Source organism: Neophocaena asiaeorientalis, unplaced genomic scaffold, assembly GCF_003031525.2.
Source record: "Neophocaena asiaeorientalis asiaeorientalis breed wild unplaced genomic scaffold, Neophocaena_asiaeorientalis_V1.1 scaffold253, whole genome shotgun sequence".
Classification (NCBI taxonomy): domain Eukaryota; kingdom Metazoa; phylum Chordata; class Mammalia; order Artiodactyla; family Phocoenidae; genus Neophocaena; species Neophocaena asiaeorientalis.
Window position 1 is genome coordinate 5,343,789 of NW_020174553.1, and position 24,346 is coordinate 5,368,134.

The 24,346-nt window shown below is 38.9% G+C and overlaps 1 protein-coding gene across 1 annotated transcript in view; it reads right to left on the reverse strand.

Moving 5' to 3' along the window:
* The window catches only part of ME1 (malic enzyme 1), a 184,510-nt gene that overhangs the window by 85,181 nt on the left and 74,983 nt on the right, over positions 1–24,346 (reverse strand). The window contains exon 6 of the mRNA XM_024757451.1: positions 10,123–10,226. Within this exon, the coding sequence (XP_024613219.1) occupies positions 10,123–10,226 (104 nt within the window). The remainder of the gene's footprint in view (positions 1–10,122; positions 10,227–24,346) is intronic.

Sequence of the window (24,346 nt, forward strand, 5' to 3'; positions counted from 1 at the left end):
GGTGGTGAGAAGGTGGGGCTGTTTCAGTATCATCTGGGGGAATCAGGATGAGCCTCAGAAGAAGGTAAGATTTCAACAAATACTGAAAAACCAAGTGGACCAAGGAGATTTCAGGGTAGAGGAGGGAGCAGATTTCAGAGAAAGAGAAGAGCAAGAACAAATTGGGAAAAATATACCCTGAGAGTCCAGTGACAGGGAAGGCAGGGAGGGAAGAGAGTGGCAGAGGAAGTCAGGGAGGTGAGGACGGGCCAGCACAGGGGCTCTGGCTTCTACTAACTGAAATGTTCTGACCATCAGCAATAACATTAGGTCCAGATACGACATTCACTGCAAATTAGATTCCACACTTCCTAGAAGAAAAAAAGTCCCTTTAATTTCTGACCTTACCCCAACCAACTTTCTGACTTTGCTTCCTTAATTCCTCTTTTCCTTTCAGCACCTTTAATTTCCAATAATAAAATTCTCTCTCTCTCGTTCAAATACGGTTACACTATTTCCCCATCAAACCCAGCCATACAGATAGTTTCTAAAAATAAAACCTAAACTGCTTTCATATGTGCATACCTGCTTTATCTTTGTTTATAAATACATATAAACTAAGGAGGGCAGGAAAGAAGGTTATAACAAAGGACCTTATTTTGACCCAAAAGGCATCGCTGCTGGTAGTGGTTTTATGCTTTTGTTTTTAGATTAATCTATGAGTACAACTAAGGAGATCTACAGTGAGTCTCCTTTTTTAATATTGCCAATGAGCAGATATATTCATTCATTCATTCTAATTTATTACATATGGTAATAGAGACGGAAAACAACAAGAAACACAAGCTTTTAAGAAATTGGGCTTCACTTAGCTAAATGAAAGTCAGGAGAAGAGGCAAAGAAGAAAATGAGGAAGCACGGTATAAAAACTGTCAAAACAGAATGATTATCTTTAATAAATACAATAATTTCGCTTTAATAAACTCAGATAAAATATTAAGGGATGCCTCTATATAGCTCTCAATGTTTGCTGATTCAAAGAGAAAAAGACAGGTAACAATGGATACAACAGGAATTTATTAAAACACTTTGCTTCTTTAGAGAAAATTTAAAATCTAAAACATACATGTCTCTCTGTAATTAATATTCAAACCTTTAGTTTACTACAGGCAGAGCCACTTTATTTGGAAAATTGTACGATTCTCTAGTTTATGTTAGGAAATCACCTTTCCTTCGGATATGTGCCACAGTAGTTTGACGACGGTTAGCTTCAACGTGTAAGTAATGCTTTCAACGGGAGTTATTTTATTCTCACTATGTAGTACAGCATAACGTGGGACAGTGAGAAATAAAGTTGTCTCTTGATACTAAAGTGCTTTTTCTGACAAAGCTCACATTCAAGTAAGGAAAACAGGGCACAATAAAGTAGTACATACATAGGACTCGTACAAACAGAACAAAATCAGTGTAAAAAATTTACACCCATATTAAAGGAATGCTGGAATTAATACAATTAGAATTAATGACTAGAAAAAACTAGGATTAGGAAAGAAAAGCATCTGAAAGAAAAGAGTTGTAAACTATGTTCAGAAAGATAATAAATTTCACTTGTTCCTCCAAGTCAAACTGGCTCCACCAAGGCTGGATGGGAATACGGCAAAGATGCAAAACTAACGTTAAAATACCAAGGTATATATCCACCTTAAATCTTTGAGGGAATATAAATGTATTTACATTCACACACACACACAACGCATACCTATGGATTTTTAATACTTACATGACCTATCTTTTTCGTTCACTTGAAAAAAAGAGTAGAGAGAAAGTTATAAACAGAAATAGCTGGCACTCCAAGAAAAATATGGCTATAGTTAAAGTGTGAATCTGATCTTTCTTTGGATGGGAAAATGGAAAAAAAATCTAGTCATAAATTAGATTTGAGTCATGTTCCTTAGTAACATGGTTGCTGATTTTTCTCATATTGAAAGACATTCTTTCCACTTGATTTCTCTTTCAAATGGTTTACATCACCTTTGGACCACAAGGAAGAATAGCAGTGGTGTCCCATAGGGTCATATGTTTTTATTACATTTCTTATGAAAACCAAAGTAAATTATGCTGCCCAAAGTGACAGGTGGAATCCAAAGGGACTCACAGATTTATAGATAAAATCATCTAAGCTATAAATACACACATTTTTCTAAAACAAGGAGCAGGCATAAAAGGCAATGACTGGAATATGTGGAAGAAGGCAGCACAGAGAGTCAGCCATGAAATTAATTGCAGCAGAAATGGCAGAAAGAAGAACGGCAGGACAATAAAAAGGCCCCTTCCCTACGGGGCAGCCAAAGATTTAACGCAGAATGGTGGAGAAAGTATTGAACTGCAGCCCTGTGTAAGGATGAAGAGCACATTAACTTACACACCTGATGACATCTTTAGAAAGAGAGGATATTATACTAATAATAAAAATATATTTAGTAAATCTGGCCATGATAATCGGGGGCTATATATCTTATACCTTTGAAATCTGATAAGTGACCTTTGACCAAATTAATAACTTCTCTAAACAGTCTGGTCTGTCTCAGGCACACAGTCAAGGCTTTAGTTCAATGCTGAATCAGTAAAGAAAGCGTCGTTGTATGAAAACACCATTACCACACCTTGCGGCAAATGGTAGATGGAATGGCTTCAAACTAGAATTATTTCTCTTAAGGGTTACGTGACACAGCATAATAAAATTTGTGATGGTAGCCAAGGTTGAGGTTTAAATATAATAATCATCCTTGTTGCCATTCTTAGTGACTCCAAGGGATTTTTAATTTTAATCATTTAAAGAGGGAAAGGAAAAAAGATTAAGTACAGTCATTGCTGAATAGTTTCTATTACTTTCATAAAAAAATTTAATACTAGCTTTTTAAAGCTCACTTGAGGTACTGCCTGTTTTCTCATTCAGTTAATAACTATCAATGAAATTTTGATATAAAGAATTTTAGACAGCAAAGCTGAAGCTGCCACTACTTTTCTTATTAACTTTAAGAGGCAACTGATTCTGGAAAACAAAGGCTACTACGAGAAGTACAAGCACAGAAACAAACACAAATATTTAAAGAGTGCCTACAAGTAGTGATTTCAATATATACTTGGCAGTATGTAAGGATTATAAGAGTTTTAATATTTCCTGAAATTAAATCACATGAAAAGAAGGAATTATTTAAAATACCAGAGTTCTGCCATTCATACCTATCATTTTAAGCTATATAAACAAAACAAATCAAATTCAATCATTCATCTGACAAGTATTTACTGAGTACTTATCACACGCTGGATAATATTTTAGAAACCAGCAATATGGTAGCGAAGGAGGGAGTAAACTCCCGCTCTCATGAAACTTACAGTGTAAGGATGTAGGCAGAACATAAATAAATATAAATATGTCAGATACTGATAAATGCAGAGAAGAAGAAAAATGAGTTGGGGGTAAAATTGTAAATAAGTTGCTCAAGGAAGACCTCATTGAGAAAGAGATATTTGAGGAAATTGTATTTCATTTTATTTTATTATTATTTTTTTTCGCCATGCCATGGGATCTTAGTTCCCTGACCACGGATCAAACTCAGGCCCCCTGCAGTGAAAGCGCCAAGTTCTGACCACTGGACTGCCAGGGAACTACCTTGAGGAATTTTAAATATCTCTTTAAAGGAGGAGAGAGCTAGCCGTGTGGAAAACTGGGCAAGGTGAGGGTGGGAGGATTCCAAGGAGAAGAAATGACAAGCCCTGAGGCATTAGCATGCCTGGCTTTAATTAGAAAAATAGCAAACAAGGAATCAGATGGATCGGGGCCTTTTTTGCTATGGAAAGGACTTATTTTTATTCTGTATGAAATGATAAGCCCTTGCAGGGTTCTGAGCAGAGAAATTACCTAACGTACAATCATTTTAGCTTCTGTGTTGAGAACAGACTAAAGGGCAACAAGGTAGGAACAACTCAAACTAGTCGGGAGACTGTTACCAACAATCAGGGAGAAGAGGTTCAGATAAGGGAAGTAACAATACAGACAACGAGCAATGGGATACATTTTGAAGTTAAAGCTAACAAGTTTTGCAAGTAGCATGGTACAGAGTGATAACTCCAGTGATTTTCATCTCAGGAACAGGAAGAATGGGCTGTCACTTACTGGGTGGGAAATACTGCAGCAGGAGCGGGGTGGGGTGGGTGGGAGGTCGGGAGTCCAGCTCCCCATGGGCTCCATAAGGCTCTTTCTTTCTAGTGCAGATCTGTATCACGGAGGAAGCAGACTATGATCCTGGAGTTCAGAGGAGAGGTACAGACTCCAAACACAGATTTCGGAGTCACAGATATAAAGATCAATGACCAGACAAGGTCACCAAGTAACGAGGAAAGCTCCAAGCCCTGGAGTACGGTAAAGTATAGAGGTCAAGGGAATGAAAAGAAAGAAGCCAAGGGAAGTGTGAAGGAGCAACCAGTGAGGTAGAAGGAAAGCGAGGAGGGTGTGCTATTCTGGAAGCAGAGGGAAGAAAATCATGTACTAAAAATGTTCAGTGAACATATCCGGGCATAGAAATTATTTCTTATTCAGGATTATTTTCTTAACCTATATTCTCAGAGGTAGAATTACTAGGACCAACTGGTAAAATCATTGAAAAGGCAAATACTAGGGAAACAGACCTGTGGTACTCCATTGGAGCTGCTACTTAGTATCCAGGCTAATCAATCAATACTTTCTGAATTCAGTTTTCCACTGTTAATGAATTTACCTAACTATAATCAAAGAGCTCCTATTAATTTTCAACAAAAGTACCATGACTAAAAAGTATCATGACTTTGACAACGGACTTCATAGAAGAGGTAACTGGTATCTATAACACTCATCTGATTTATATAAATTAAGTCACTTACTATTACTCTCAGTCCAATTTCCTGTTTCTTTCATTGCATTCACTATAAATTTCATTCTTTCATTTGCTTATTTGCTTATTTTCTTGTCTATTATCTGTCTCCTCTAATAGAGAAGCTATGTGAAAGGCAGGGGTTATTTTTGTCCGATTCAGCCCCATATCCCCAGCACCAAACACAGTGCCTGGCTTTCAACAAATGAATGAATGAATCAAAACAATGAGAAATTTAAAATAGATTGACACGACATTCTTACTGGAGAGATCCAGCTTCTGTTAGGGCACAGCTGCCTGGGGCAACTCAATGGTTTGCTCCAATGGCCAATGTTTCCAAAGCAAAAATACTATGCAGAGGCTAGCATCTGTCTATCATCTGACTTATAACAGAATATCAGGAATATGGTCCATCCTACAGATTCTAGCACCTGCCTTTATTACAAACCGTAAAACTTTTTTTCTGCTCAGTTCTCATCTTAATCTAACTATCACTGTGTTATGGCTCTCGGATCCCCCACTGTTGCCCAGGGGTTGCCTCAGCTACAGAGAGCACTACACCATAGGTCACGCTCTGTCTCAGGGTGACACACATCCAATGACTAACTGTTGTAGGAATAGAAAGGCTTGGCTATCTCAGCCCAACTGGGGACAATTCTGAAAAGCCACTGTAGTTGCAAAGTTCCCCGTGGGGCCAGAGGAAGGTGTCTTGTGCTGCATCCCAGCTCAGTTTTTCCCTGTGCCCATTCCTGCCGCCTGGGTACCCCTTCCACAGGGTAGGGCACTTCTTATAAACCTCTGAATAGTAAAGGGTCGTTTCAAACTATGTTTCCCAGGTAACCTAATCTGTGACAGACGGTACCAGGAGTGGTCTGAGAAAGCAGGTGATCAGATGGGGCTTTGGAGCTAGGTCACTAGCTGCCTGGCTGGCAAAGAGGAGCCCAACCCCAGTGGAACACACAGAACCCCTGGCACAAGGTGGCTATCCACCTGTTAAAGCTCTCACCAGAGGTAGGGTGGGATGGTATACCAGCAGAAGGGGAACACTTTAGCCAGAATGATGTTTGAGAAACATAGGAGAAATAAAAACTATAAGGACGATGGAAAAAGAATATAAAAAGCTAAGGGCAATATATGTATAACTGATGTACTTTGCTGTACACCTGAAACTAACACAACATTGTAAATCAACTATACTCCGATTAAAAAAATTTTTTTTTTTAAAAAAAGGAATGCATTTGTAAATTTGAAGAAAAAAAAAAAAAGCTAAGGGCAAGTAACCACCAACAAGAAAGCCAGAGGAACTCTCTGGTAGATACAAAAATGCTCTCAGATCTTGCAGCTTTTGGGCAAAGAAAGGTAACGGCCAGGAACAGGGATTAATCGTCAGAGTAGTCAAAAACTCCCTAACTTCCAGGCACAGAAGATGTGCTAAGTCAGGATCCTGACTGGAAAAGAACAGGATCCTGCCACATGGGATGAGATGTCTCGTTTGATGCCTCCCAAAATCCTGAATTCCCAGATTCCCCAGAACTTTCTGAACCCACAAAAGTGGCCTGCCCCTTCTTTTTTCGGGATGATGTAGGTAGAGGCTTCTCTCCCATAAGACAACCTGTGCCTCTGTAACCCCCCATCTGTCCACCGTCACCTCCTCTCCAGAAACTCTGGCCTATATAACTAGGGTTATATCACAATATAACCCACCTGGGATGTAAGACGTCTGATAAAGGAAAAAGAAAGAGGCTATTTATTTGAGAAAGGAACTGCAAGATCTAGCAAGTTTACATTAGCAAGGAGAGTACATCTAAGATTAAATTCTGAGGGTGTTTAATCAAAGGGGCTGGAATTTAAGATGAGATAAGGGAGAGTTTATTGATTTGAGGGCACTGTGCTGAGATGCAAGATTTACAACCAGCAAGAATCTCAGGAGACGGTACAAACTGGCTACTAGGATGGTTCCTAAAAACAGGGGCAAAGTAACAGCTCATGTAATGCTGAAATGCTAAGAATGCGGGGGCAGATGGCAGAAGAGGGGAGTACAGGCTCAGAGAGTACATTCTGGGGTGCACATGCTACATAAGGCCAGAACCCCATTGGATGGTGATGTTGCCTGGGAAGGTCCAGAAAACATACCACTTACCAAAGCCATGAGGAATGAATTAGTAAGAAGACATCTACATTACTAGGTTCTGCGTGGTGGCTCTCTTCTGAAGGTCAGAAGTGACAGAGGAAAGGTTTTTATGGAACCAGGCTCATTAACAGCAATGGGGATAATAGAACCAGATGAGGACCGGAAGCCACCAGAAGCCAGGTAGGTACAATCATCCTGAGAGTGGCAAGGTTGGTGTGCAGGGGGTGCTGACCCACAGTTATTGACCTAATTCATAGAGTATGGCATCCCTAGAGACAAAATAAGAAGCTAATGAGGCTACTATTCAATAGGTACATTCAAAAGAAATCAAAGACGTATGAACACAAAGCTGAGGGTAGCTGCCCCAACGAAGTCCCAATCACATGCTCAGTTTCCAAACCTTCGCTAATTTTTGGACTCACTGATGGAAGAAGCAGCCTAGCCTCCAGAAGGAAGGATCTTGCAACACCATGGCCAGAATACAAGACAGGGCTTCCCTGGTGGCACAGTGGTTGAGAGTCCGTCTGCCGATGCAGGGGACACGGGTTCGTGCCCCGGTCCGGGAAGATTCCACATGCCACGGAGCGGCTGGGCCCGTGAGCCATGGCCGCCGAGCCTGCGCGTCCGGAGCCTGTGCTCCGCAGCAGGAGAGGCCACAACAGTGAGAGGCCCACGTACCGCAAAAAAAAAAAAAAAAAAGAATACAAGATAATAATTCCCCCAATCCTTCCCCAAACGGACCTATAGCCCTTTATTCAAGCCACTGTGCACTGGGGACAGGGAATACCCAAACATTTTGAGGGCACAGAGTTGACAGTGATACCAGGAGACCTGAAGCATCAATATGCTGTCCCTCCACGTTAGAAGCGTATGGAGGCCCGTAATTAATGGTGCCCTGGCCAAGGTCTAGTTCATACTGGATCCACTGGGACCACAGACCCAGGCGGTGGTGGTTTCCACAGTCCCCAAATATAGGACCAGGATAGACATATACTTGGCGACTGCCACAACACCCGTATCAAATCTCTGGCCTATGAGGTAAGATATATAATTACAGAGAAAGCCAAGAGGAAGAAGTTGCAACTGCCCCATCCCAACCCTGACAAGATAGTAAATTATAAAACCAACATGATGTTGCTTGGGGAGTGGGGAATGGAAATTAGTTTTCCTTAAGGGTCTAAATAGCATGCAGGGGTGATCCCAAGGCTGTTGGCCGGTCGACGTTGCAGCTCAACTTCTCTTTTATCCACTTCTTTTTCTGTCCCCTCCCCCTCCAAAGGTGTTGATTCCAAGCATACTCCTTAATATCTCCATCTCAGAACCAGATTCCTGGCTAAGCCAACTTGTAACAGGCATTTTCTACCTTGAATGTAAGTTATATTTCCTTTTTAAATAATCTTGGGCTTATCTTCAGGACTACTCCCCAATTTAATTTGGTAGTACTAGGTTTCATTACTAGAAAACTTTTCCCAAAGTAGTGTCCTGCCAGGAAGTGTCTTTGAAAAGTCTGTGGGACTTTTTTCTGGGAAGAGCCCAGAAGTGTAATTCCTGATTTACAGGTGGTCTCTGCATTTTAAATTATTGTTGACTCTTGTCAAACCCCATTTCCTTATTATAGATCCTAGGTAACCTCTCAATACAACATTTAAAAAAAACAGCAACAGCTTTTCTGATTCTAGACTGACACAGCTTATTCAAAATTAGCTTTTCATCTGGAAAGCTTTTCATTGATTATGGAAATATTCTTTTTATTTAACAGCATTTAAGTATATAGGCCATACACGCTAAGTTCATAACTTGTCTTAACAGCTTCTTTGTAAGTATATTTAAGTTATCGATATAAAGATAGATTTTATTTACACAAACAGAAAATAAAAACAAACAAGTTGAGAATTTCCTTTTCTTTCATATAGCCTTGCAGTATTCTCTATACAATCTCCTGATTAATGTTGCTACCTATAAAGTTACACATAATTTCAAATACTTACATAAATTTTACAGGGTAAAGAATTTAAACATGAAAAACTACTATCAATTAACTGTACCATGAAATCTTGAACTTAAACTGTAGAGTTTCTCAACTATTTCTATGAATCAGTGTAGTTTATTATAAGTTTAAGTTAATAAATAATAACAAATAAATCAGTAGTAGTCCATACTAATGGCAAAAAAGTAGTCCATACTAGTTGGCAAATATACTCTGCACAAAATCTTGGGTAATAAGAGATTCAAAATATTCTAAATACTGTGCAAGCTGATGAAAGCATTTTCGGCTGTTGAATTCAGCTTCTTAAAATTAAACCTTGTAATAAAAAAAAAACGAGAAGTATGTCTATAGTTACAATTGATTCTAGTGATGAGTTCATTTCTATGAAAAACCAAAGCAACGTATATGTTTTTAAATAGTACACGGTTTCTGCGGCTATACAGAAACAAATGGGATGACTGTTAGTGTGACAAAATTCTCTCAGAACTTATTACTGAATTATGGCAGAAGTCTCTACCTTGAAGGAAAAAAACTGGAAAATTTTACAGTAGCCCTGGGTCCACAATTAAATGCTACCTAGACCAGGTGAAATATTGTAGTGCATCTTAACCAAATACAGTCGATTTAATCAGAGATTCATGGATCTTGCTCCATTCTGGACCCTGTGGATTGTACTAACTCATGCTCACTTCTTCCTCTGCTTCTCCTACCACAAGAGTCAGATTCACCCACAAAGATGACAGAAGACCAGATTTTATCAGCAGCCAGAAACAAAGTACAGACGGCCCATAATCATGAAAAGTCTTGCTCAGGTAATGTAGTCACTAGCCACTGCCTCATTCACCATAATCATGCCTCCCAAACAACAGAATCTGAAGATTCTTGTAAGAAAATAGTATCTTCCGGGATAGAAACAGAGACAACTTTTGGCGGGGGAGACACATGAGATTGTCATTTGGCCAGCAATAGTTATGAGGAGATATGTATATTTCATTCAAATCACTTCTAGTTATTAAACATACTGCACCATACTTGGATATTGTTACAGTTTATTATGTTATCTTTACGTTTTTGAAATTTAACTTAAAAATAGATAAAATAAAGATTATACGTACTTGGAAGAAACTGCCTCCATGAATTCATCCAAAAAGTCATCATATTCAGGACCCCTCACCCTCCTCTGCCGTAGTCCAATGTACAATGGATCTTTAAGTAACTCCTATTCGCAAAAAAGTTACCGTAAGTATAGAAATAACTGAAAGCAAGTCGTTTACTCTTTCTGAGTGAACCTCAGTTTTCTCATCTGTACAAAAAGGATAGAAATGGACATAAAATCTAGCTATACTGATTCAGAATTAACCTACAGAGTTATTATTTAGTATTATATATAATATAGCTACATGCTTATAAATAAGAATATGAAATATAATTACTAAACATTTAAAAGATTCTTATGTTTTTACTGTTATTATGTCTTATTCTAGAGGAAAGAAAAGGTATTAAAATTTCTCAGTTGTGTAAAATTCAAAAGGCAAAGTTCATCACATAGAAAAATAATACTGAGATTTGAAGTATCATATTAGCTTAGGAAATGGAAAGATAGCAATTCCTATCTTAGATTTTTTTCTAAAACTGATACACACACACACACACACACACACACATATATATATCAGGCAACACTACTCTGTTTAAGCTTTAGAATAGGTAATTTTTTAATAAAATCAGTTTTTAATTGAGGTATAATTTATATACAGTAATATGTACCCATTTATAACAAAAGCTTTCCTTTCCTATAGAAAGGAAATTCCTCAAATTAATAAAGGGCATCTGTGAAAAACCCACAACAAACAACATATATAACAGTGAAAGACTGAATGCTATTCCCCTAAAACTGGAAACAAGACAAGGATATCTAGTCTCATCACTTCTATTCAACACCATGCATACTAGAGATCCTAGCCATTAAAATTAGGCAAGAAAAAGAAAAAAACAGGACTAAGGATTGGAAAGGAACAAGTAAACTGTTTCTATGTGTACACACATGACCATGTACATGGGAAATGCTAAGGAATCTATCAAAAAAGTCACTAGAAATAATACATGAATTTAACATGATTGTAGGATATAAGATCAATTTACACAAATCAAATGTATATCTATATACTAGCAATGAATAGTTGAAAATGAAATAAAATACACAACTCCACTTACAATAGCATTCCAGAACATAAAATTCATCGGGACAAATTTAACATGTGGCAGGCCTATATACTGGAAACCACAAAATACTGCTGAAAGAAATTACAAAGACAAACTTTTTACAGCCTGGGAAAAATGGCAATCGGTTTGACATAATAGTGAAACAACTGACAACACTGCCACCTTCAGTAACGTAGAATAGAGAAGAATGTACCTAACGCACTTGTGAATCTGACTAAGAAGATTTCCAGGCAGAATGCTGAATGCATAAACTGGCTGTGTGCTAAGGTTAAAACGGACATGAACTAAAGAAGGAAATGTTCAGCTTGTGAGCAACATTTAAACAGAATACAGAGGACACAAGACTTGCCTGCAAAAGATTTCCAAAGTAAAATAAGGCCTGTGGTCAAAGAACAAATTAAGTGCGTGGTTGTAATGACTCTTTTGAAAGCTTCTGAATGATTTAAAGTGGAGCCTAGGAGACCATTTTGCCTAGTTCAGTGGAACTGGTACCACAGCACTCTGATATGTCAACCAATAATAGGGAGAAGGCCTATTCTGAAAAGAATTGTGAGTAGGGCCTTTATCTAATGTAGTAGACTATAATCTGATATACAGAAAGCCGAAAAGAAAATTTTAAAGGTACTGTACTACTTGGATTAATTGACACAGAGACACTTCAAAACGAAAATACTTCACTGGATCCTCCACTTTCCACAGGCAGGAAGCAGACTGGGAGAGCCATTCTGATGCAATGGGGCCATTTCTTATGGAACAGGAAGACTATCTCAGAGGACAGAGCCAAGAGCCCAGACAGAAGAGCCAAAAGCCTAGGAGAACAATGAACTACAGAACCACTCTGAAGAAGAAGAACTGGGACTATTCAAAGAACACTCCCTGCTCCTCAAGTAGGTGGCCTGGCAACATACGTCCACCGGGAATTCAGAATTGCTATGAACCACTTACAGCCATATGATCCTATTCCTGCCATTCTGAAAGGGAGTGTTGACTGCAGTCATTCTGTCCCTGCCTCACCACTGTATGCTTGGTATGTGGGAACATACAGGAGGAGCCACATCAAGGAGCAAAACACGAGGGTCTTCATTTGCATCTAGACCTGATTTAGATGACAGGATCCTGAACTGTGGGCCTGCTGTTTTTCCTGGGATGACATTTTTGGAAACCTAGGATGGAGATGAGCATATTTTACATGTGGAATGTGAACAATGTGTGAAGGGTGAGAATCTCTGCGGAGAAAGGCTAAGCGGTCCCAGGAAGTCCAGCCTCCCTAGCCATCCCAGGGAATCAAGAACATTAATAAAACAGCAATTATTCTAAGTCACTAGGTTTGGAGGTGGTTTATAGATAAATGATATGGTTGTGCAGGTGTGGTCATGTTGTTAAGAAGGTTGAACCATCTGAATCACCTAAGTTGGAATCTGCTTACAGACAACAGAAACTATAGCCCAGTTCACACGTCTTGCCCTAGTGTAAGTACTAACAGTATCCTCTTTCATCGTGAAAGTGCCTTGGTTTGGCCAATACATTATGTGGTCGTCCCACTTATAATGTACTGCACGACAATGAGTTAAGGCTTTCTGGCTAGCTGGAAGTTAACATATCAAATCGTATAAATGTATTTCACAGGAAATGTAAAATCTGAAACAGTACTGTTGTAAAGCCCAGCTGTTCCTTGAGGCCTAAAAACGTTAAACAATCTACTGGCAGGCTGCTGAACAGTTGATGTTGAAGTGCCAATGAGCTACTAATGGCTGCCAGAATTAAAATACTTCCTCCATGTCTGGGACAGAGCTGGACTCTCCTAAAACAGGAATTAGAAAAAGAACACAATGGAGAAAAGATGTTACATGTTTCCCTTCTCTTTCCTCTCATTCTTTCCCCTGCTAGTAATTAAAGTATATTAAAGTCTGCTACAGTGAAGAGTCAATTATGAAGATTTATGAACAAGATAAAGCTTTTGAATTAAATCAGGAAGTTATAAAATTCTTCCAGTCATAATGTCTCTGTCAAAAATTACTCTTTTTTAAAAATTTCATGATAATTAAAGCTTTAATAATGAGTGCATTCTTGGAGATCTGGCTGACAAAAAAATAACACCTACAAAAAGCAATTTAACAAGATTACCCAGTTGTGATAATAGCACCATAGACCAAGTAGCCTGGCACAGAAGTGACATTAATTCATTGGATTAAAAACTTCTCACAGCCAAGAGTAAACACTTAGTAGATCTTTGTTGGAAAATAAATGAAAGACTTGGTATTAAGCAAACACTTTAAAAAGATTAGACCTTCTTTAACAAGAGGTGTCACATGCAATGCATTTGTTGTCAATGAAGACTTACAAAGACTTAGAAGTATGTGAGAAGGAAAAAACTTAGGCTTTGAAAGAGAGTAAAGGACAAAAGCATATGGAAACATACGAGAGTTTCATAAAGGAGATAAGGAGGGTATATATCGGTAAAATTAATTATCATACTTCTTAGCACTGCCTCAACTCTGGAACCTTGGGAATTTTTATTTGAAGTTAATAGTAATCACTATCAACTTTTACCTTGTTCATATCTCTCATTTCTACCATTCCAGTCTAAAGTTTCTGAGAAATAAAAAATATTTTCTCAATATTCTGAAGTTTTTAAAAATCATTACAAAAAGCAGTATTTCCTATCAGAGATTTTGAGAGCACTGAAATGTAAAATCAAAAACAAAGAAAACCAATAAGCTCTACCCATTCAGAACTACCCCACCACTAGCACCTTGATGCATATTCTTCTATGTCCTTTTCTTTACATCTATGCCTGTATAATATTATCTGTCCAAATTGGGGACAATATCATAGACTGTTTTATAACCCCTTTTCACATAGGAATATATTGTGGAAAGTTTTCACATAACTCACTAGATGAACATTTTTTTTTAACATCTTTATTGGAGTACAATTGCCCTACGATGGTGTGTTAGTTTCTGCTCCACAACAAAGTGAATCAGCCACACACATACACACGTTCCCATATCTCCTCCTCCCTGCGTCTCCCTCCCTCCCACCCTCCCCAACCCACCCCTCCAGGCGGTCACAAAGCACCGAGCTGGTCTCCCAGTGCCATGCGGCTGCTTCCCACTAGCTATCTATTTTACGTTTGGTAGTGTATATATGTCCATGCCACTCTCTCGCTTTGTCACAGCTTACCCTTCCCCCTCCCCATATCCTCAAGTCCATTCTCTAGTAGGTTTGTGTCTTTATTCCTGTTTTAGTAGATGAACATCTTTAAAATTTGTGATCTGTATTGGAACTCTGCCCTTCTAGAGAGGATGGACAAATTAACAATCCCCCACCCCCCAGTGACATATAATAAATATGTTTATTTTGTTGCAACCAAAGGAACAGTATTATCTTTCCACACATATATGTGTGTGTGTGTGTATATCTGAAGTATACATGTAAAATATATAATAAATAAAATATACAGTAAAGTTAAAAATATATAAATATATTTAAATATAATGTTATCAAGTAGTATTCATTTATATTTCTTTTCTAATATCATTAAACATTTTTCATAAGTTTACTGACCATTTTCATTTCTTCATTTTTAAATTATCTGTGACCACTTAGGCAATTTGTATATTTCACAGCTAACATTTTCTCATTGAATTGAAACTGTTCTTTGAATACTAAGAACATTTTAAATCTTGATCTGCCACAAATGTTATGAATATCTCCCATTTCAGCATTTATTTTTAAATTACATTTATAATATACAGATAATCATACTCTATGCTGCTATTTACTCATTATTTGCAAATGAGAAACCAAATGCTGTAAAGAAATAATATAAACTTTTTGCTGTTTTGCTAGTTCATGTCATCAATATGGTTAAGCAATCTAACTGCCAATGCTCAGCCAAGAGTCTCGAGCAATACTTAAAATGTCAGCATGCATATGAGCTGGCATGAATGTTAACAAGCAGTGGAAATAAAAACGATTAAAATTTGACTGTGGTTCAGTAAGTCTGGAGTGGAGCCCAGCATTCTGCATTTTTAACACATGCCCCCAGTAATTCTGAACTGGGTTCGTGCATGGAACGTATATTGAGAACCACTCGTTTCAACCTTAAATTATTAAGTTAAAATAAAAGTATTCTACTTCCCCGAAAGTTCCTGTCTCAGGTAAATTTTTTTCTATTTTTGTTTATATAATGGGTATTTCTGAAATATATCACAAACTTCAAGGAGTTCCTGAGACTTAGCGCGTATAAAACCAAACTGTAGACCCCATTCTCTTTCCCAAGACATTGGTGTTGTGCCTCAGAAAACAGATGAATAAATCCTTGATATAATCCTAATTTAGAGAGGGTGAGGTAAGAGGAGACAATGAAAAAGTAAGCCTGTGACAATACACACCAAGCTGGGAAATGAGGGATTACCTTCTCTCCTCTGGCTTTACTATACAATATAACGATTAGTACTCATTCAAATGCAGGATCACTTGACTGGGTGTATATATGTCCATGCCACTCTCTCGCTTTGTCACAGCTTACCCTTACAGCATACACAAGCAATCCCCATAATATGAAAGGACAAAGATAAAAAGTGAGGGGGGGAGCTTCCCTGGTGGTGCAGTGGTTGAGAGTCCGCCTGCCAATGCAGGGGACACGGGTTCGTGCCCCGGTCCGGGAAGATCCCACGTGCCGCGGAGCGGCTGCGCCCGTGAGCCATGGTCGCTGAGCCTGCGCATCCGGAGTCTGTGCTCCGCAATGAGACAGGCCACAACAGTGAGAGGTCTGCGTACAGCAAAAAAAAAAAGTGAGGGGGGTTGAGGGAGAAATGCTGACAACCTAGCTGGGACCATGTGGCAGGCAGAATAATGACATGCCCCTCCCCACAAACCTATAAATACATTACCTTTTGTGGCATAAGAAACTTTGCAGATGTGATTAAAGGTCAGTCCTTAAGCGAAAAACCTTTTCTGGCTGTAGTCAGAGAAAGAAATGGGATGACAGAAACAGGGTCAGAGAGAGAGACACTACATTGCTGACTTTGAAAATAGATGAAGGGGACCATGAACCAAGGACTGGAGGCATTTCTCTAGAAGCTGGAAAAGACAAGGGTGTGGAACTCAGCCCTGCTGACATCTTTTATGATTTCAGCCTGTTGAGACTTGTGTCAGGCTTGTGACCTATAGAACTATAAGGTAATATATTTGTGCTATTTTAAGCCGCTCAGTTTGTAGTAATTTGTCATGGTAGCAATAGAAACCTAGTACCAGTCACATTCTAGTGCCAACAATGACTTCTGTACAAGTGCTGAAAGATACATGGCAGGTTCATATGACGGAAAAATCTATAAGGTTTTTCTTTTGTTCAGTTTCTCCCCAACACAGCTGCTTCACGCCAAACATGAAGAGCATTTTCTAGAACAAAAGGGGAACCTCCTCAACAGGAAGAGGCTTCAACTTTGTGACTTTAAGTTCAAATAAGGATTCCAGATCTAGATACACTGTACACATGAACTGAAGGCCAGACTAAACATAAAGCTAGAATCAGAAAAGCTGAGACCCAGAGCAGCAGTTTAATAAACAGAGACTGACTATGTAGAGACAATATTCTCCCACTCACACTGCCCATGCCCTCTTGAAGACCAACCATGTGTTACGGGCTCAACTGTGCGCCTCCAAAATTCATATGTTCAAGCCCTAATCCCAGTATTTCAGAATATGACTGTATTTGCAGACAGCGTCTTTAAAAAGGTAATTAAATTAAATGGGGTCACTAGGGTGGGCCCTAATCCAACATAACTGGTGCTCTCCTAAGAAAAAATTAGGACACAGATGCAGAGACAAAATACCACTGAAGGAAGACAAGCCAAGGAGAGAGAGCTTAGAAGAAACTGACTCTGTTGACACATTGATCATGGACTTCTAGCCTTCAGAACTATGAAAAAATAAATTTCTATTGGCTAAGCCACCCAGTTTATGGTACTGTTACAGCAGCCCAAGCAAACATACACCATGTGATACACATAGCAGTTTTTAAGACTGGAGGGGGCAAAAGGAACATTTACTCCCATCTTTAGTAAAATATCAAGCTTCGATATTGGTCACTTACTTAAGAAAAGATAAATGATAAACATAACTTCTATGAAAAGATTCGGCAACAACAGAAAAAAAAGCAAGTATGGAATGCTTTTAAGAGACAAAGACAATTTATTTCAGGTAAAAGATAACTTTTATATAGCAACTGCTTCACAAGCAAATTAAAGAAAACGTGGACTATGAAATAATAGATGAAAGGTAAGATAAAAACACAAACATCCTACCTAAATAAATGTTTTGCATTATTAACTTAAAGAATAAGAGTATTTTTGGGGCAAGTACTTCGGTGGCTCAGTTCCATTGTCTCTGTCCTTTAAATTTCTTTTAGTTGTAAGCTGCAGAGATTGAAGAAGGCAGGCAAGTGTGGTTTAACAGCAAGTGAGGACTGTCCTATCAATCAGCTGCTAATTCCTTTTCTACTTTCATTACTACTCAATATAGGTATTTATGATAAAAAAGGAAAACATTTGTAATTTATAAAAAAGGGATCTAGCCTTCATGAAACTTTGCTAAGTTATTCTGGCTAAGAAACTAACTGTTGTTAGCAATTGCTTTTGTATTTTTATTATGAAGTGTTAAAACTGGACAGAGATTCACAAAAGGGATGTGAAAGTGGAATACAGAGTGGCAACATAGAAACTACATGACATGTCACACAAACCTGGCATTCTGCCATATTTCAGTGAATTAAGTTTTCTTTTTGTCTTCTCAGTACAGTAGCAGTGCAAGCATAAAGAGAACAAAGTGTCGAGAAGTGGCCAAGATAGGGGAGTAGGAAGACCCTAAACTTACCTCCTCCCACAGACACAACAAAATAACTCCTTATAGAACAAGTATCTAAGAGAAAGGCCTGAAGACTAACCAAAAAGATTTTCCACAAGTAAAGACATAAAGAAGAAATCACAATGAGATGGGTGGGAGGCAGAGATGACAGAGTCAGGACCCACACTCTTAGGTCAGCCACCCACAAACAGGAGGGATATCACAATCAGAGGTTCTCCCCAAGGAGCGAGGGGTCTCAGCCCACGTCACACTCCCCAGCCCAGGAGTCCTGCACTGGGAAGATGAGCCCCCAGAATATCTGGCTTTGAAAACCAGTGGGGCTTCTCTTTGGGAGAGCTGGAGGACTGTAGGAAACAGAGACTTGGCTCCTAAAAAGTATAAGCAAAATCTCACACGCACAGAGGCAGGGGCCTGGGTCCAACATGCTTGCTGATCTTAGAGAGCCACCAAAAGATGCAGGAAGCAACTGGAACTGCCCTCGGAGAAAGAAGTAGTGGCAACAGCCATTTTGAGGAGCTCATTCTACTATGATAATACTGGCTCTCCAGCAAAGCACCATTCTAGATTCTTCCCTCTAGCCTATTAGCACCAGGGTCCAGGCCCCACACTCCAGCAGGCCAGCATCGGTCCCAGGCTCCCCAGCTGCACAAAGAGCCATGCAGGGACCCAGCCTCACCCACCAGCAGACTGGCAACAGACCCACGCCACCCTAGGTCACACAGCCAAACACACAGGAAGCCTACCCTCCCATCCAGTTGGCCCACAGCCACCTCAGGAGGCATGGCCTCACAGTCAACCAAGACGGAAACCAGCCCTGCCTACCAGCATGCCCAGAGTAGTTGGCCCTGCCAAAACAGAAGGATGCACACAGCCCACACAGGGCATACCCCTAGAACATTTGGCTCTGAGAGAAGAGTGCTACTGGGCCCCATAGGACATCTACATAAGGCCACTTCTCCAACACTGGGAAACGTAACCAGTCTACCTACCACATAGAAAAAAACACAAGAATTAGGCAAAACAAGGAAACAGAAGAATTTGTTCCAAATGAAGGAATAAGCCATAACCTCAAAAAAAAGAACTAAATAAAATGGAGATAAGCAATACATCCAATAAATAGTTCAAGGTGATGATCATAAATATGCTCACCAAATTTGGTAGAAAGATGGATGAATACAGTGAGAGTTTCAACAGAGTTCAAAAATATGAAAATAAAAAGAAGAACCAAACAGAGTTGAATAATATAATAACTGAAATAAAAATACACTAAAGGGGGCTTCCCTGGTGGCGCATTGGTTGAGAGTCCACCTGCCAATGCAGGGGACACGGGTTCGTGCCCCGGTCCGGGAAGATCCCACATGCCGTAGAGCGGCTGGGCCCGTGAACCATGGCCGCTGAGCCTGCGCGTCCGGAGCCTGTGCTCCGCAACGGGAGAGGCCACAACAGTGAGAGGCCCGCGGACCGCAAAAAAAAAAAAAAAAAAAAAATATGCTAAAGGAATCAATGGCAGATTACACGATAAAGAGCAATGAATGGATTTGTGAACTGGAAGAGAGAGTAGTGGAAATTAACCAAGATGAACAGAAAAAAGAAAAAAGAATTGTAAAAAATAAGGACAGATTAAGACATCTCTTCAACAACATGAAGCATACTAACATTCACCTTACAGAGGTCCCAAAAGAAGAGAGAGAAAGGGGCAGACAATTTATTTGGAGAAATAATAGCTGAAAACTATCCTAACCTTGGGAAGAAAACAGACATCCAGGTCCAAGAAGCACAGAGAGTCCCAAAGGAGATGAACCCAAAGAGGTCCACACCAAGACACATTATAATTAAAATGGCAAAAATTAAAGATAAAGAGAGAATCCTAAAAGCAGCTAGAGAAAAGCAACTTGTTACGTACAAGGGAACTCCCATAAGACTATCAGCTGACTTTTCAGTAGAAACTTTATAGGTCAGAGGGAGTGGCACAATACGTTCAAAGTGTTGAAAGGAAAAACCCTATAACCAAGAATACTCCACCCAGCAAGGTTACCATCCAGATTTGAAGGAGTGATGAAAAGCTTTACAGACAAGCACAAGATAAAAGAGTTCAGCACCACTAAACCGGCTATACAAAAAATGTTAAAGGGACTTCTCTAAGTGAAAAAGAAAAAGCTAAAACTAGAAATATGGAAATTACAAAAAGCAAAATCTCACTGGTAAAGGCAAACACACAGTAAAGGTAATGGACCAACTACTTATACAGCTAGTAGACAGGTTAAAAGAAAAAAGTAGTAAAATCATCTTTATCTAACATAAGTAGTTAAGGAATACACAAAATAAAAAGATGTAAAATATGACATTAGACATAAATGGTGGGGGAAGGGATGAGTAAAAACGTAGGGCTGTTAGAATGCATTCAAACTTAGGAGACCATCAACTTAAAACAGACACCTATATGTAAGGTTGCTATATATGAACCTCATATAACCACAAACAAAAAAACTATAATAGATACATGAAAAATAAAGAGAAAGGAATCCAAAGTTAACATTAAAGATACTCATCAAATCACAAGAGAAAAAAAGAGGAACAGAGAAAAACTATAAAAACAACCAAAAAGCATTGGCTTTTTTTTTTTTTTTTTGCGGCACACAGGCCTCTAACTGCTGTCGCCTCTCCCATTGCGGAGCACAGGCTCTGGACGTGCAGGCCCAGCGGCCATGGCTCATGGGCCCAGCCGCTCTGCGGCATGTGGGATCCTCCCGGACTGGGGCACAAACCCGCGTCCCCTGCACTGGCAGGCGGACTCTCAACCACTGCGCCACCAGGGAAGCCCTAAGCATTGGCATTTTAAAATGCCAATAAGTATATACCTATCAACAATTATTGTTGAGGTAAATTAATTAAATGCTCCAATCAAAGACATAAAGTGGCTGAATAGATTAAAAAAAAAAAAGAACCATATATATGCTGCCTAAAACAGATTCACTACAGATAGAAAAACAGACAGACTGTAAGGGATGGGATGAAAAAAAGAATTCTATGAAAAAGCTTGGATAGCAACAATTATATAAGACAAAATAGACTTAAAGACTATAACAAGACATAAAGCACATTACATAATGATAAAGGGATCAATCAAAGATGAATATATAACAATTAAAAATATATATGACCCAACATAGGGGCACTTAAATACATAAAACAAGTATTAACAACATAAAGAGAGAAAGTGACAGTGATACAATAATGGTAGGCACTTTAACACCCCACTTACATTAATGAACATATCATCTACACAGAAAAACAAGAAGGAAACACTGGCCTTAAATGACACATTAGACCAGATGGACTTAATAGATTTATAAAACATTCCATCCAAAAACAGCATAATACACATTCTTTTCAAGTACACATGGAACATTCTCAGGACAGATCACGTTAGACCACAAAACAAGGCTCAGTAAATTTTAAAAAACTGAAATCATATCAAGCATATTTTCTAACCACAATGCTCTAAGACCAGGAATCAACTACAAGGAAAAAAAGAGCAAAAACCACAAACGCGTGGAGGCTAAACAATATGCTACTAAACAACCAATGGATTACTGAAGAAATCAAAGAGGAAACCAGAAAATACCTGGAGACAAATGAAAATGAAAACACAAATGATCCAAAATCTATGGGATGCAGAAAAGCAGTTCTCAGATGGAAGTTTATATTGATATAAGCTTCCCTCAGGAAACAAGAAAAATCTCAAACAAACAACCCAACCTTACACCCAAAGGAGCTACAAAAGGACAAACAAAACTCAAAGTTAGTGGGAGGAAAGAAATCATAAAGGTCAGAGCAGAAATAAATAAAATAGAAACTTAAGAAATAAAGAAAGAAAAGAAGAGATCAATGAAACTAAGAACTGGTTCTTTGAAAAGATAAACAAAATTGATAAACCTTTAGCCAGACTCAAGAAAAAAAAGGGAGAAGGCCCAAATCAATAAAATCGGAAATGAAAAAGGAGAAATTATAACCAACACTGCAGAAATACAGAGGATCATAAGAGACAATGACAAACAAATAAAATGGACAACCTAGAAGAAATGAACAAATTCCTAGAAATGTACACTCTCCCAAGACTAAACCAGGAGGAAGTAGAAAATGTAAACAGACCTATTACCAGTAATGAAATTGAATCAGTAATTTTAAAAATCCCACCAAGATCAAATGGCTTCTATGATGAATTCTACCAAACATTTAGAAAAGACTGAACACCATTCCTTCTCAAACTATTCCAAAAAACTACAGAGGAAGGCACACTTCCAAACTCCATCTACAAGGCCAGCATCAACCTGATACCAAAATCAGATGAAGACATCACAAAAAACAAGATTACAGGCCAATGTCACTGATGAACACAGAAGCAAAAATCCTCAAAAAAATGCTATCAAACCAAACCCAACAATACAGTAAAAGGATCGTACACCATGATCAAGTGGGATTTATCCCAGGGATGCAAGGATTCTTCAATATTCGCAAATCAATCAGTGTGATACATCACATTACCAAACTGAAGAATAAAGACCACATAATCATCTCAATAGATGCAGAAAAAGCTTTTGACAAAATTCAACACCTATTTATGCTAAAAATCTCTCCAAAAATGAGCATACAGGGAACTTACCTCAACATAATAAAGGCCATATATGACAAACCCACAGCTAACATCATTCTCAGTGGTGAAAAGCTGAAAGCATTGCCTCTTAAGATCAGGAACAAGACAAGGATGTCCACTGTCGCCACTTTTATTCAATACAGTTTTGGAAGTCTTAGCCATGGCAATCACGGAAGAAAAATAAATAAAAGGAATCCAAATTGGAAAAGAAGAAGTAAAATTTTCACTGTTTGCAGATGACATGATACTATACATAGAAAATCCTAAAGATGCTACCAGAAGGGCTTCCCTGGTGGCGCAGTGGTTGAGAGTCCGTCTGCCGATGCAGGGGACGTGGGTTCGTGCCCCAGTCTGGGAAGATCCCACATGCCGCGGAGCGGCTGGGCCCGTGAGCCATAGCTGCTGAGCCTGCGCGTCTGGAGCCTGTGCTCCGCAGCGGGAGAGGCTGCAGAGAAATATCTTGCATTCCTATACACTAACAACAACAGATCATAAAGAGAAATTAAGGAAACAATTCCATTTACCATCACATCAAAAAGAATAAAATATCTAGGAATAAACCTACCTAAGGAGGTAAAAGACCTGTACTCAGAAAGCTATCAGACACTGAGGAAAGAAATTGAAGATAACACAAACACATGAAAAGATATAACGTGTTCATGGATTGGAAGAATTAATATTGTTAAAATGACCATACTACCTAAGGCAGTCTATACATTCAATGCAATCCCAAGGGCATTTTTCACAGAACTAGAATAAATAATTTTAAAATTTTGTATGGAAACACAAAAGACCTCAGATAGCCAGCACAATCTTCAGAAAGAACAGAGCTGGAGGAATCAGGCTCCCTGACCTCAGATTTTATTAAAAGCTACAATAATCAAAACAGTATGATACTGGCACAAAAACAGATGCATAAATCAATGGAACAGAATAGAGAGCTCAGAAATAAACGCACATACTTGTGGTCAATTAATCTATGACAAAGGAGGCAAGAATATGAAATGGAGAAAAGACAGTCTGTTCAATAAGTGGTGCTGAGAAAACTGAACAGCTACGTGTACAAGAATGAAATTAGAACATTCTCTAATATCTTACACAAAACTAAAATCAAAGTGGATTCAAGGGCTTCCCTGGTGGCACAGTGATTGAGAGTCTGCCTGCCAATGCAGGGGACACAGGTTCGTGCCCCGGTCCAGGAGGATCCCACATGCCACGGAGCGGCTGGGCCCATGAGCCATGGCCGCTGAGCCTGCACGTCTGGAGCCTGTGCTCCGCAACGGGAGAGGCCGCAACAGTGAGAGGCCCGTGTACCGCAAAAAAAAAAAAAAGAAAAAAAAAATGGATTCAAGACCTAAATGTAACACGAGAAACCATATAACTCCTAAAAGAAAATGTAGGTGGAACACTCTTTGACATAAATTATCGCAAGATGTTTTTGAATTTGTCTCCTAAAGGAAACAAAACCAAAAATAAACAAATGGGACCTAATTAAACTTAAAAGCTTTTGCTCAGGAAAGAAAACCATCAACAAAACAAAAAGACAACCTAATGAATGGAAGAAAATATTTGCAAATGATATAACCAATAAA